General features: G+C 33.0%; 1 protein-coding gene across 1 annotated transcript in view; it reads left to right on the top strand.

The window, feature by feature from the left end:
• The first annotated feature begins 884 nt into the window (after positions 1-884).
• Positions 885-14,639, top strand: part of LOC149775734 (uncharacterized) — an 18,706-nt gene continuing 4,951 nt past the window's right edge. Inside the window, exon 1 of the mRNA XM_089943604.1 lies at positions 885-1,286. Coding sequence (XP_089799730.1) covers positions 1,063-1,286 — 224 coding nt within the window. The 5' untranslated portion in view covers positions 885-1,062. The remainder of the gene's footprint in view (positions 1,287-14,639) is intronic.

Raw genomic sequence — 14,639 nt, 5'->3', positions numbered from 1 at the left:
AAACACAAAAGAAATGTATTCCCATTCATAGGGTACCTACATTAAAACATAAAACACAAAGTAAGTTCTTCCCATTCATAGGGTACCTAAATTATGAAAGAAAATACCGAAATAAGCCGTTCCCATTCATAGGGTACGTCTATTAAAACGACAACAAAAAAATATACCGGTTAATTACTCCCATTCATAGGGTACCTACATAAAAAAGTAAACACAAACATAAGTCTTTCCCATTCATACGGTACCTAAATTATAACAGAAAACTCATTTTAACCTACATAGTTGACACGATATAATTATACCACATTTTCTTCCAAAACTGTAGACGAAATAGTACTAAACCATTTGCTGATATCTCTTAAACATAGCAGCTGACACATGTCACTGTATCCTTTTACACTAAAATATAAATTAATGAAAGTTGATCATCTTGAAATCCTACAATTAAAACATTAATACACGTTTACAGAAAATGACAATTTTTTCTGTCATTTATTGTTGAACTCATCAAGTACATTAAAAGTGGTCGAATACCAACTTACGGTTAGAATACCAACTTAGGTTAGAATACCAACAATACGGTAGGAATACCAACTTACGGTTAGAATACCAACTTACGGTTAGAATACCAACAATACGGTTTGAATTATCTTATGATCTCGGCGAAGTAGATTGAGTGGTACGAGTACCTACATTGCTCGCGATTATTTCATTTGATACTAAGTGTCGTAGACGAATTTTTAAGAGATTTAAATAAATGTTAGGATAGCTCATTTTAAAGCAATATGTCAGTTCTGCTTCAGTAAACTTCGTTGTGAACAGGTTTGTATATCAGAGTTGTCTGATGCAAATTAACTTGCAGCCCTGATTGGAAGACAGCTCCATTGAAATTCCATCTACTGTTCACACAGTCACGCCCATGTTTTGGAGCACTTCTGAAAAACTGAACTTCATTTCGTTGATTAATAATGGGAAGACACTGCACTTAAAGTCGGCTTGACGAAAGAAACAATAAGAACACAAACTGACCACTGTATCCAATGTACGAGACCGCCATTGTTGATGGTATTGCAGACGAGTGTTGACAAGACGAAAATGCGTCTAACAAGCACACATATCTTAAATAATGATGAAGTATGTGTGTCGTCTGCCTCAAGTTTACACTCATTTCTAAGACTGTTGCTGTTTTTATACCCACGACAGTTAAGACACAATAAGCGCCGTATTTACTTCAGTTCCTTGTCGTATGGAGAGAAATCAGAAGAAAATGGAGGAAGTAGAGCAATGTAAGTATCTAATACATAAAACCAACAAAATGGCAAACCAAGGGTGACTCTGTCTGTCCATGGTAACTGCAGTGATACTATTCCAGATGTGACCATACGACGCAGGATTAGTAGATGTTAAGTCACAACTTATAACGTTATCATAACTTTTCATAAGGATTGTAATATATACCGCAGAATCGTTCACCAAAGGTAAGTTTCCCGATATTTAAGATAAGTGAAGTATTTTTTAGATGTCACTAAATACGATATATATATATATATATATGTGTGTGTATGTGTAGCAGGGGATAGGGACTGAAGCCTAAAAGCTCAGGACTCGTCCAATTTACCAGTAATTGCAATACATAGTTTACACAGTTAGAACAATACACCCAAGTTAGGGACACAATAATCCTAACAACGTGTGTGTAGGGGTCGGTAGATGTGAAGTCACTAAACAATTACTAGTACATTCATCGTGAGCGCTTTCTGGACACATAGAACTTTCCTAAACGATCGCAAACACAAACAAGCATTATCAATTTATCAATGCATACGTTGCACACAAGAGAATTTGGTCCATGTAGTGAACGTGATGTCGTCCATATGGCTGAGTAACTGGTAAACAAGCTGAGAAACACACACACACACACACACACACACACATGGACACACGCACACGGACACACACGTAACAAGCTGAGGAACACACACACACACACACATGCGGAAACACACGGACACACCACTCATACACACACACACACACACACACACATATATATATATATATATATATATATATATATATATATATATATATATATATATATATATATGCAAATGCAATGAACTTTCAACGAACAGTGCGAAACTAGTATCTAACTAGCATGAGCGCTTTCGACTCTTTAATGAGTCTTATCGAAGTCAAATACAAAACAGATAAGACAAACACATAAAACAGAAAAACGGTTATGTTTGCAAAACTTTATATGGCTGTTACAGGAAATAAATCTTTAACTTTTTTATGTTTCAACTTGTTTATTTCAACTTGTTGCTGATACTGTAAAATATTTGTATTGACGTACAAATCGATGAGCCATAATGACATCTGTTATTTGATGTAAATTCAAAGTAAGCGCAAATTATATCCCGGATATTTCGTTGTTATGTAGTCATTATATGCTATTAAGCAAATTAAGAATTATGCAAATGGTAATTTTATTTGCTAATGGCTGTCTTTTTCTCGTCCTTTTGGGTTAAACCGCTGTGTTTCAATTTTCTAAGGCGACGTATCCAGTAAGATTCCTTTGCTTTCATGGTTTGGGAACTCCAGTTGGGGTTGCGAACAAATGCTATTGAATAAGTGTTATATCACTGAAAGTGTGGCCAGAGGAGGAGACGTGTTCTGCGACCGGGCACACGTGATCTCATGCCGGATCCAGTGCACTTGAAAGGATATATCTTTGCTGTGAGTTTATGCGATCAGTTAACCGTTACAACCAGTGAAGTGTTAAGTGAAGGACTATTCAGAACGAATGACAAAAATACTTTATTTAAGGGAAAATATAAGTGTGCCAAGACGTGTCTTTATAAGATTGTTTTGGTTGGTATATTGTCTCAGAAAATTGTATACACTGTTTTGTTTAAATGTAAACAAATTAATGGTATACTAATATGTAGAAAAATACAACTGTGAGAAAATTTGTATCATCAGACTTATGCCCTTAAAATACACTTATTACTAAGCCTAAGTTCCCGTTGACACATATCTAAAACGTAAGCTAATAATACGCTCACGGAAGGGAAGCTGAAATTGTACACTTTCTCGACTCTAATGTCGTCTTTAGAATCAAATGCCTTATCACGTTATCAAATTGTCGGAGTTGCCTTGATATTCCTCAAGCGGCCAGACTGTTTTATCAAATTTTGGGAGTCCTCTTCATTTCTGTGGTATTGTTTAAATTAAATTCATAATGCTGTTCTAGCAAAGTACGTAATCCAAGATGGCGAGCGGTTTCAACGGTGTTTAAAAAATATTAAACTTAGGGATACGCTCAAGACGCGAAGATGTGAGACTTTTAACAGTATTTCGTCAGAATTATCCATATGGCGTAATTCACATCCATCACAAGAACACACACACACACACACTTGCGTCTCGCCTAGAGTTAAGACTAATTTTTTGCGCAATTATCAGAAAACAATTAAACTTTATCGGTGTTTCATTTGACTGTTCTGAAAGTTACAAATAAATGTCTTAGACAATTAATTCTGATCTATGCTTAAACTGGAAACACTTTCTGACAGGAACTGTTATGATTTTGTGTTTATCGTTGATTGAATATCGTATTGTCGTTTACTAGCTTCCACAACGGGAACGTACAAAAATGTATTCGCATGCATTGCAGCAGGCGATCAGCACGTTTTAATCTCTTCAAACGCCAAACCTTATTTCATGTCGAGAAATTTTATTGGAACATAAACCTGCGTCCGCTCTAAACAGGCACATTGCTTGATTGTTTGGAACTTATGTGTGCGTGATTAAACGTGTTATATTCACGATAAACCTCTTGAGAAAAATTCCCTTATTATCCCAGTGTTCCTATTACATACAAGAAGGTGTACTTATGTATTGGAATCTTGAACTCTTTGTTATATGTCCCTCCCTTTCTTGAAGACAATAAAGACAGAACAACAATGGTGTCTGAAGAAGAGCGTTCTTGCGACAAGTCGTTTTTCTTTTCCAAAAGATGCCTCGCAATAGATTGCAAATTTATCCCGTTTAAAATGCACAGGTGTCTCCTAAATGACTTCAAATTTCGCGTGTGTGTGTGTTTGTGTGTGATTTAGATTTTTAGCGTAGCTTTAACAATTATAGTCATATAGCTTTGGTGTCTGCAAAGTTTCAGTTTATGGGGATGTCTAGCACTTGGGCATCATGCCGAAGACACGTGTCATCATGTCCCACCCAGCCACAGTATCTTAACAACGGGAACAACCATTCTTAGCACGATTAGTTGTGTTAACCTCTTAATAATGAGCGCCAAGCGAGACAGCTGCTAGTACTATGTTTGTCTTTGGTATGACTCAGCCGTGGATCGAACCCATGACCTCCCGCATTCAAGGCAGACGCTCTAACCATCTGCAAACTTAGCATAATCTTCAAAATATTATATGGACGGAATGAATAAAAGACGCAATCAGTGTGTTTAAGTTCAATTCTTGAATGTATATCTCCATTAGAACATGCATGATGAGAGAACTTAAAACATTTACATGAGATAGTTTATTTGTCTACTTAATTAAAAACTAATTTAATTTTACTTCACTAATATGTCTTCTGTTACAAGCAATGTTGCTATAGTTTACTTCACATATGTCTCTCTCTCTCTCCACATGTATACGCCCCCCCCCCCCATACATACACACATATAAAGGACATTTACGTTCCATAAGAACGTCGCATAATGCAATCTATATAAGCTAACCTAATGGACTTAAGAAAGACTGAGCTACATTTTACATAATGGCAACTACTTTGAAGCCGTATTTTCTTTTTGATCTTTGATGTGAAACCGAATGAAAATTAGAGAAGACGACAAAAGGAATTTGCTTTCAGACTGTGTCCTGTTTGTCATGTTACGGCGTCGCATTTGTTGACAGAAAACATTACTACGTTGTATAGCGGTCTACTTTACCCTCGTTTATGAGAATTCTTCAATAGCAAACGATTTCGCCTCGTTGATCAAACATGATAGTATCAGAACTATCATAGAAAACTGAAATTATCTAGACATGGCATGTACGAGCATTTTGTACAATCTCTAATATATTTTGGGGAAAATATATAAGGATAAATAAGTAAAATATTATAATCAGTACTCTGAGCTTTGTATGCTATACACTTAATACTTTTTTTATTGAAACAAGCTGCAATCACTTGATATGCAGGTGGAACATTTTGGATTTTTGCGTGAATACATATATACGAGGCCTACCGACACTGGGCCATTTGCACTTTCTTAGATGTATATGACATCTAAAGACACTGGGCCATTTACACTTTCTTGTTTAAAAAAATCATGCAATAATACTCGAGAACAATTCGCGTTGGAGAAGAATTTTATTGGAAGATGTATCTTGTACGAAATATTAGATATTTGCAGTATTATCGGTCGGTGTAATGAAACGTGGACCTCGAGAGGCAAAAACAAAAGTATGACTCTTAGTACAGCCTGTTTAATTTAGCTTGTTTACTATGGGTAAGTTGTAACTTTATGGTTTGTAGGTTGTGTTGTTCATACGTTTAAGACCCTGAAGGTGAAATAACGCAATTCTCTCTTAGCAGGTTCGCTAGATCAAACACACTGTGAACGTGAAGAGTTATGACAAACGAAAACTTCTTGTGAAGAGAGGTTAATATGTGATGATGTGAACTGTTAAAATAAAGAAATATTTTTTTACATGTAATATATTAGCTAACTGGGCTTTAGGTAAAAAAAGAAAGAAAAATAACTACACTTTTATACATGCATGCATACATACCTACCTACCTACACACACACACACACACACAATACACACATACAATACACACATACATACATAGGAAGCAGTGTTAATTTTAAAGTGGCTTGTAAAATTATGCATACGGATATAATGGTTCAAATGTGACAGCTGTTTGAAGTAAATGGCGGTTTTGAGTATGCATTTATTTATTGTTTTCATCCAAATATGACAATAAAAACGTCAGTGTTTGCCTGATTCCACAAAATGAACAGTAAGATCTGAGCGTCAGTTGCAACATTTATTCTCTGTGTGCTTTATGCTTTATGTGTGCTCTCTGTGTTGTCCACATCTGTTTTACAAAGACGACTAACGCCTCCACACCAGTGTAGCGCTTATTAATTTCACACTTCGACCTTCGGTTGGCTCGGGAACGAAGAACAGGCCCAAAGCAACACCCACTTCTGCATGTCACAGTGGCCACCTGTTTCAGGTGTGAAGCGAATTTTGGCAATGTTGCACCTCAGACGGACTCTGTAAAAGAAAAATGTTTTATCTGTGTATTGTAATAATTTTACGTTCCCCCCCCCCCTTGTTTTGTATGCCTTTTTTGGAGGGGTTATACACCTTACTTATTATCTCTTGTCTCATGATGCATAAGCACTGCTTGTAGGATTGAGCAAGGTTCTGACTTTGCCATATTGCATTTTGGTAAGTTGAAATCAATGGAGAGTACCTCACGTAAAAGAAAGGCCTAGGCGCTGTTCACTGTTATGTCCACATATTTTTCATCTCTTTTGCCTTTGATGTTTTAGATTTATTACGATTTTGTGTACTACCCGAGTCCCACAAATAAACATGTTTAAACCTTTCTTCACGGTTGTTGAAATCATGCAGTATTTTGGAGTTTAAGCGTCGTTAATTAACAGTGTTGAATGGAATTTAAGGTCTTTCAGGCCCATGTTACTATCATAATACTGTTCAAACAGCTATATCTATCTTTCTATCTATCTATCTTTCTATCTATCTATCTATCTATCTATCTATCTATCTATCCATCTGTCTGTCTGACTGTATATCTATCTATATAACTATTTATCTATCTATCTATCCACATACATACATACATACATACATACATACATACATACATACATCGTTTTTGAAGTGTTGGTATAAAGCAATGAATTTCCATTCATTAATCATTAGTGATGTATGAAAGTAACGACACAAACTATTAATAATCCCCATTTTCTAAATGAATTCAATATAGTACACAATTTCATCGCAATCCTTTCTGATTTCCTTTCAGGGGGATTGGAGGGGCCCCTTTCATGCATAAGGTACAAAATACGCAGAAATTTGGAGTGAGAGAGAAAAATAATTTGGGCTAGATAAAAACGTTGAAATTGAACTTACACCAGGTAACATACAAGAATAACGATACGTGTGCACATTCCTTGGGATTTATATACAGCGTTTGTATAATGAATGATATAAAGCTGCGAAACCTGTCGACATTATACGGTAAATTTCTAAGTTACGTGGTACATATGATGTGATGTACTTAATTTTTTGTTGTTGTTGTTGTTTCTTAAGCCTATTATAATGTTCAAAAAATCTATTATTATTAATTAAATATGAAAATGTCCAAAGGACACCTCTCTCTCTCTCTCTCTCTCTCTCTCAATTTAATGAAAAGACAAGGGTAGAGGATTTTCGCTTCGTTCATTCCACGACGTTTCTGGACTTATAAATGATGTTAAAAGTTAAGTCAAACCGAGAGAGAGAGAGAGAGAGGTCAAGTTATCGTCTAAATTAATATCTCAGACCCACTTCTGCAATTTTCTTGAATAAACTTGTTAATTGATTGTTTTTTCAGAAGTCTATTACATTTTGAATTAGTAGGAGAGGAAATGTATTATAAATGACGATTAACAATCTCATCTAAAGTGCAAAACTGCTAACCAACTTTTCTATAACAGTTCCCAGTCACATCACAGTATGTATATTACACTACATCTCAGTTTAATAGTTCTTCGGTAACATAATACTGAATACATTACAACAGAATACATTACACGTCACTTTAATAGTTCCCAAGTCACATAATACATTACATTTCACTTTAATAGTTCCTAAATCACATAATACATTGCATTTCACTTTAATAGTTCCCCAGTCACATAATACATTGCATTTCACTTTAATAGTTCACCAGTCACAAAACACATTACATTTCACTTTAATAGTTCCCAAGTCACATAATACATTACATTTCACTTTAATAGTTCCTAAGTCATATAATACATTACATTTCACTTAAATAGTTCCCCAGTCACAGAACACATTACATTTCACTTTAATAGTTCCTAAGTTACATAATACATTACATTTCACTTTAATAGTTCCTAAGTTACATAATACATTGCATTTCACTTTAATAGTTCCTAAGTCATATAATACATTACATTTCACTTAAATAGTTCCCCAGTCACAGAACACATTACATTTCACTTTAATAGTTCCTAAGTTACATAATACATTACTTTTCACTTTAATAGTTCCCCCAGTCACATAATGCATTACATTTCACTTTAATAGTTCCTAAGTTACATAATACACTGCATTTCACTTTAATAGTTCACCACTCACAGAACACATTACATTTCACTTTAATAGTTCCCAAGTCATATAATACATTACATTTCACTTAAATAGTTCCCCAGTCACAGAACACATTACATTTCACTTTAATAGTTCACCAGTCACAGAATGCACTACATTTCACTTTAATAGTTCCCTAGTCACAAAATACATTACATTTTATTTTAATAGTTCTCAGCCACATCATATAGATTACATTGCATCTCATTTTAATAGTTACCCATTAATTGGATACAGAATAAATTATCTCACTTTAATAGTTCAGGATACAGAATACATTACATCACAATTTAGTAGCTCGCTAATAATAGGGTACACAATAAATTACATCTCACTTGAACAGTTCACAAGTGACTGGATACAAAATGCATTACATCTCAATTTAGGAGTTTTCCAGTCACAGGATACAAATATATTGCATCACACTTTATCAGTTCTCCAGTCACAGGATACTACAGAATACAATAAATCTCACTTGAATAGTTCCCCAGTCAAAGAATACAGAATACATTTCATTTCACCCTAATATTTCCCTAATAAGAGGATAAAGAATACATCATATATAGCTTTTAATAGCTCCACTATAACAGGATGCAGACTGCATTACATCTCGCTTGAATAACAAAATATAAAAATACATTATAACTCATTTTAAAAGTTCCATGGTCACTGAATATAGAATATATTTCATTTCATATTGATATTTCCACAGTAAGAGGATACATAATACATTTCATCTCAGTTTAATAGTTTCACAATAACATCATACATTACATCTCACTTTAACAGTTTTACAATAACATGATACATTACATCTCACATTAATAGTTTCACAATAACATCATACATTACATCTCACTTTAATAGTTTCACAATAACATGATACATTACATCTCACTTTAACAGTTTTACAATAACATGATACATTACATCTCACTTCAATAGTTTCACAATAACATGATACATTACATCTCACTTTAATAGTTTCACAATAACATCATACATTACATCTCACTTTAACAGTTTTACAATAACATGATACATTACATCTCACTTTAACAGTTTTACAATAACATGATACATTACATCTCACTTCAATAGTTTCACAATAACATCATACATTACATCTCACTTTAATAGTTTCACAATAACATCATACATTACATCTCACTTTAATAGTTTCACAATAACATGATACATTACATCTCACTTTAACAGTTTCACAATAACATCATGCATTACATCTCACTTTAATAGTTTCACAATAACATGATACATTACATCTCACTTTAACAGTTTTACAATAACATGATACATTACATCTCACTTTAATAGTTTCACAGTAACATCATACATTACATCTCACTTTAACAGTTTTACAATAACATGATACATTACATCTCACTTTAATAGTTTCACAATAACATCATACATTACATCTCACTTTAATAGTTTCACAATAACATCATACATTACATCTCACTTTAATAGTTTCACAATAACATGATACATTACATCTCACTTCAATAGTTTCACAGTAACATCATACATTACATCTCACTTTAACAGTTTTGCAATAACATGATACATTGCATCTCACTTTAATAGTTTCACAATAACATCATACATTAATCTCACTTTAATAGTTTCACAATAACATGATACATTACATCTCACTTTAATAGTTTCACAATAACATGATACATTACATCTCACTTTAACAGTTTTACAATAACATGATACATTACATCTCACTTCAATAGTTTCACAATAACATGATACATTACATCTCACTTTAATAGTTTCACAGTAACATCATACATTACATCTCACTTTAACAGTTTTACAATAACATGATACATTACTTCTCACTTTAATAGTTTCACAATAACATCATACATTACATCTCACTTTAATAGCTTCACAATAACATGATACATTACATCTCACTTTAATAGTTTCACAATAACATGATACATTACATCTCACTTTAATAGTTTCACAATAACATGATACATTACATCTCACTTTAATAGTTTCACAATAACATGATACATTATATCTCACTCTCCACTCAGTGACGTAAGTAATGTTACCAGCTTTGGCTCTTCGACTTATGTTAGAGCATAGGTAAACACATTGTGAATGGAAGATTATGTGACGATGCAGATAAGGCAGGTTAAATTTGTTTCATAATAAATGATCAAATTACGATTGATCATGTTTTATCTAATGAGAATAACGTCTACTTCATTAAATATTAGGTTTGCAGTTCTTGTTACCCAGTGCAAATTACATAGTAAATAATAAAATATGTTGTTCAGTACATAGCTTATGTGTGATTTATATGACTTTTTTCTAAGACGAGTAGTATAATGTTCTTTTTTGGATCAGAATATAATGCCTATTTTCAGATATTTTAATTTCATTGCCTATTTATAAAATAAATTAACCATATACACTAATAGGGTTATAAAATAAAGATTTTTCTACATCAGATACACTGGTTCTTCTTGATTCATTATGTGGTCTATTGTAACCAAAACGATCGACATTTGTGCATTGAGGTATTTTCAAATGTCTCTTTAAGTTTGTGCTGCAGACAAATTGAATGGAAAACCAATACAATTCATGAAAAGTATAAATACTATCAACAAACTGTTCATTTAATTTATCTTTTAGCTACCATTGTCCGAACATGGAATGTTGTAACGCCTAATGGATAACTTCGAGATATGATTGATACATATTAATGTATACTCTTCTGTGTTCTTGGGACACATTCAGTTTTTTAATATTAGTTCCCTTTGAAAATTGAAGGCATTGATAAACCTATTCCATACGGAATTTACACAGACCATAATTTGAGAATATGTTCAACTATTCCAGACCTGTAGCCGTTTCTTGACACATGTTTCCAATCGATGTAGTTATCCATCTAAAACGATTAAGAAGTATTTTTTTATATCATATTACTTGAATTCGAACACATGTAAAATTTACTTTCAGTACTCATTGATGAAACCGTTCGATACATGCAGTGGCGTTTTTGCTGCAATTTTATTTTTAACAGCAGTTTTGGCGCTCCAAGTCCTCTTTCACCCGGGGCAACATCTCCGTCCGCCCCGCTCCCCCCCGCTAGTACGCTACAAGATACATGAGTAATTTTCTTTCTTTTAAAGTCACATGATGCGACATGTTTACATCGAAATCATCGATCTGCTGCTTTGAAACCCGTTTATTGGGTTGAAGCATTAAAAGTAATCCACAGCAAAATTCACAATGTAAAATGGAAACGATTGTGAAACCTAAGTATACGTTTTTGCATTCTTTTTCATTATACACTGATGGAAAGTTTCGTGTCCTCTCCACTGTACATGTTTGGACAGCCTAACAGGACAACAGCGTTGGTGCTGGTGAGCTTCGGATCAAGTAATTGCTCTAACATATCGAGGGTCCGAGTCGAGTGAAACATAAAGCTCGTGCACGACAGCAAGATTGGGAAACTACCATGCAGGGTCCATACTTACGTGTGATTGTGTCCTAAGGCTGCTCTCTACATTGCAGCCTGCACGTTCCGTGTCAAAGCAATTCTTTCCCACTCTCCAAAGAAGAGGAGTTGCATCCTTTCAATGATCACTATTTTCCTATAGTATATTCTTTCTTTCGTATTCTGGAGAAGTTTCCTTTTCTGATTTTGTTATATAATTTAGAATAGTGTAAGAGTTTGAAATTACTCCAGCAAACTTGTACAAACTCGGATATATATCTGTATTTGTTTGCTTGCTTTATTTATAGGTTTTTGTTGTTGATGTTTGTTGTTTTTGTTGTTGTTGTTGTTGTTGATTTCTTTGTCAATTCAATATCAAAATGATACAATATTTAATGAATAAGTAAATGAAAGAGGATAATGTTATACATCTATTTGCAAGACCTTTTGTGTGAACGCTCTTACAAATTCTGTTGAGACATGTTCTGATCCAATGACAAATATTCCAGACTGTTTCTATATTTGTACATTTACATACAGGTATGCATGCATATGCAGGCTTGTACGTACGTATTTAAGTATATCTCTGTCTAATTATGTGTCCATCTATCTATCATATGAGAATTTGGGTGACTGGATAGATGGATAGACAAATAGATGGATTACATGGAGGATGAATCTTTTCGTGCGCAGTTTAATTTGGCGACGTTCATTATGTCGCCAAACGTTTGACAGGACTGAGCGACTAGACTGACTATTAGCCGAGTTAATACAAAGGTTCCATAATGTTTTAACTATTATCTACCTGACGGAATCACGCAAGGTTGTAACAAACTTTAAACTATTGCTGAATTTTGAAGTAATACGTCCTGAGTCCTGACATGCATACTGGGTGAAAATCATAGTATAATCACAGACTTGATAAAGTCTGCAAGAGATTACGCATTTTTGCTGGAACACATTGCCAGTTCTCTACGAAACATTAATATGATTGCGTGCGTTATAGTTTCCTTAAAGAGAACAAAGATAATTATAAATTTTAAATGAACCATATACGTAAACTCATTTGCATTTGCAATGGAAATGGAACAATGTACAGCTTGTACAATGTCTTTTAATTCAAATGGAGTAAATTATATAGCTTGTACATTGTTATTCAATTGAAATGGAATAAATTACATAGCTTCTGTATTGTTATTCAATTCAAATGGATTAAAATTGTATAGCTTGTACATTGTTTTTCAAAATTGAAATGGAATACATTTTATAACTTGTACATTGTTATCCAGTTGAAATGAAATACATTGTGTAACTTGTACATTGTTTTTCTATTAAAATGGAATACATTTGATAAATTGTACATTGTTTTTATATTGAAATAGAATACATTTTATAACTTGTATATTGTTTTTCTATTGAAATCGAATACATTTAATAACGTGTACATTGTTATTCAATTAAAATGGAATACATTTTATAACTTGTACATTGCTATCCAGTTGAAATGAAATACATTTTGTAACTTGTACATTATTATTCAATTCAAATAGAATACATTTTATAAATTGTACATTGTATTTCTATTGAAATGGAACACATTTGATAAATTGTACATTGTTTTTCTATTGAAATGGAATACATCATTTTATAGCTTGTACATTGTGTTTCTATTGAAATGGAATACATTTTATAACTTGTACATTGTTATTCAATTAAATTGGAATACATTTTATAACTTGTACATTGTTTTTCTATTGAAATGGAATACATTTGATAAATTGTACATTGTTTTTCTATTGAAATGGAATACATTTTGTAACGTGTACATTGTTTTTCTATTGAAATTGAATACATTTTATAACGTGTACATTGTTATTCAATTAAATGGAATACATTTTATAACTTGTACATTGTTATTCAATTAAAATGGAATACATTTTATATTTTGTGCATTGTTATTCAATAATCTTATCCAACATAAATACAATTTTGTACGTCTTGCACAATAAACAGAGAAAAGTTCAGCACAAAATTGTATTAAAATCTAACGATTATTGCGCCGTTCGTGTCTCTAGCCAGTTAAATGGTGTGGTTCATTTTTGGCAGAATCCATTTTCTTATTACTAGCTGTATCTAATATTTCTCATGAACTTATTAGATACAGAAACTTGTGGATTCCAGTTTTTATTTTTGGAGGATATTGGTAGTAATCGCGCCGAACATTTTCGCATTACTATAATAACTTTTCATTGAATTCGCTGATCCACCCACTGTTGAAATTTCGCGCCCCGATAATTAGAATGTCTTCCTTCGCCAGTGATTGATTTCTGTTTGGTTTTATATTAAAAATTTCACATATTGAAGATTTATGTTCGCTAGAAGTAGATCATTGTGCACTGATGGCTGTTTTCGTATATTATGATTCCAGAATCGAGATGTTGTGCGGTGATAAAATGAAATATATTGAAACGATGATTTAAATTCATATTTATATGACATGGTGCAATAAATCCTATGAGATTTTTCTCCATATGATGAGATAACAAGGTGAAATACTCAGAAGGTCGTTAATAAAAAGTCAATAAATAATTTTTGTGAATAATGTGTTATTGATATATTAATAGAAATCGAATTGATATGTGTTCTACAACAGATATTCTCATTGTCAACAAAATATAGGACTTATACTTGTCACTGCATTGGAA

This window comes from Sinohyriopsis cumingii, chromosome 19, assembly GCF_028554795.1.
Source record: "Sinohyriopsis cumingii isolate HCF-2022 chromosome 19, ASM2855479v2, whole genome shotgun sequence".
NCBI classification, from domain to species: Eukaryota; Metazoa; Mollusca; class Bivalvia; order Unionida; family Unionidae; genus Sinohyriopsis; species Sinohyriopsis cumingii.
The sequence above is the reverse complement of the archived record's forward strand: the minus strand, read 5'-3'. Positions and strand labels throughout refer to the sequence as shown.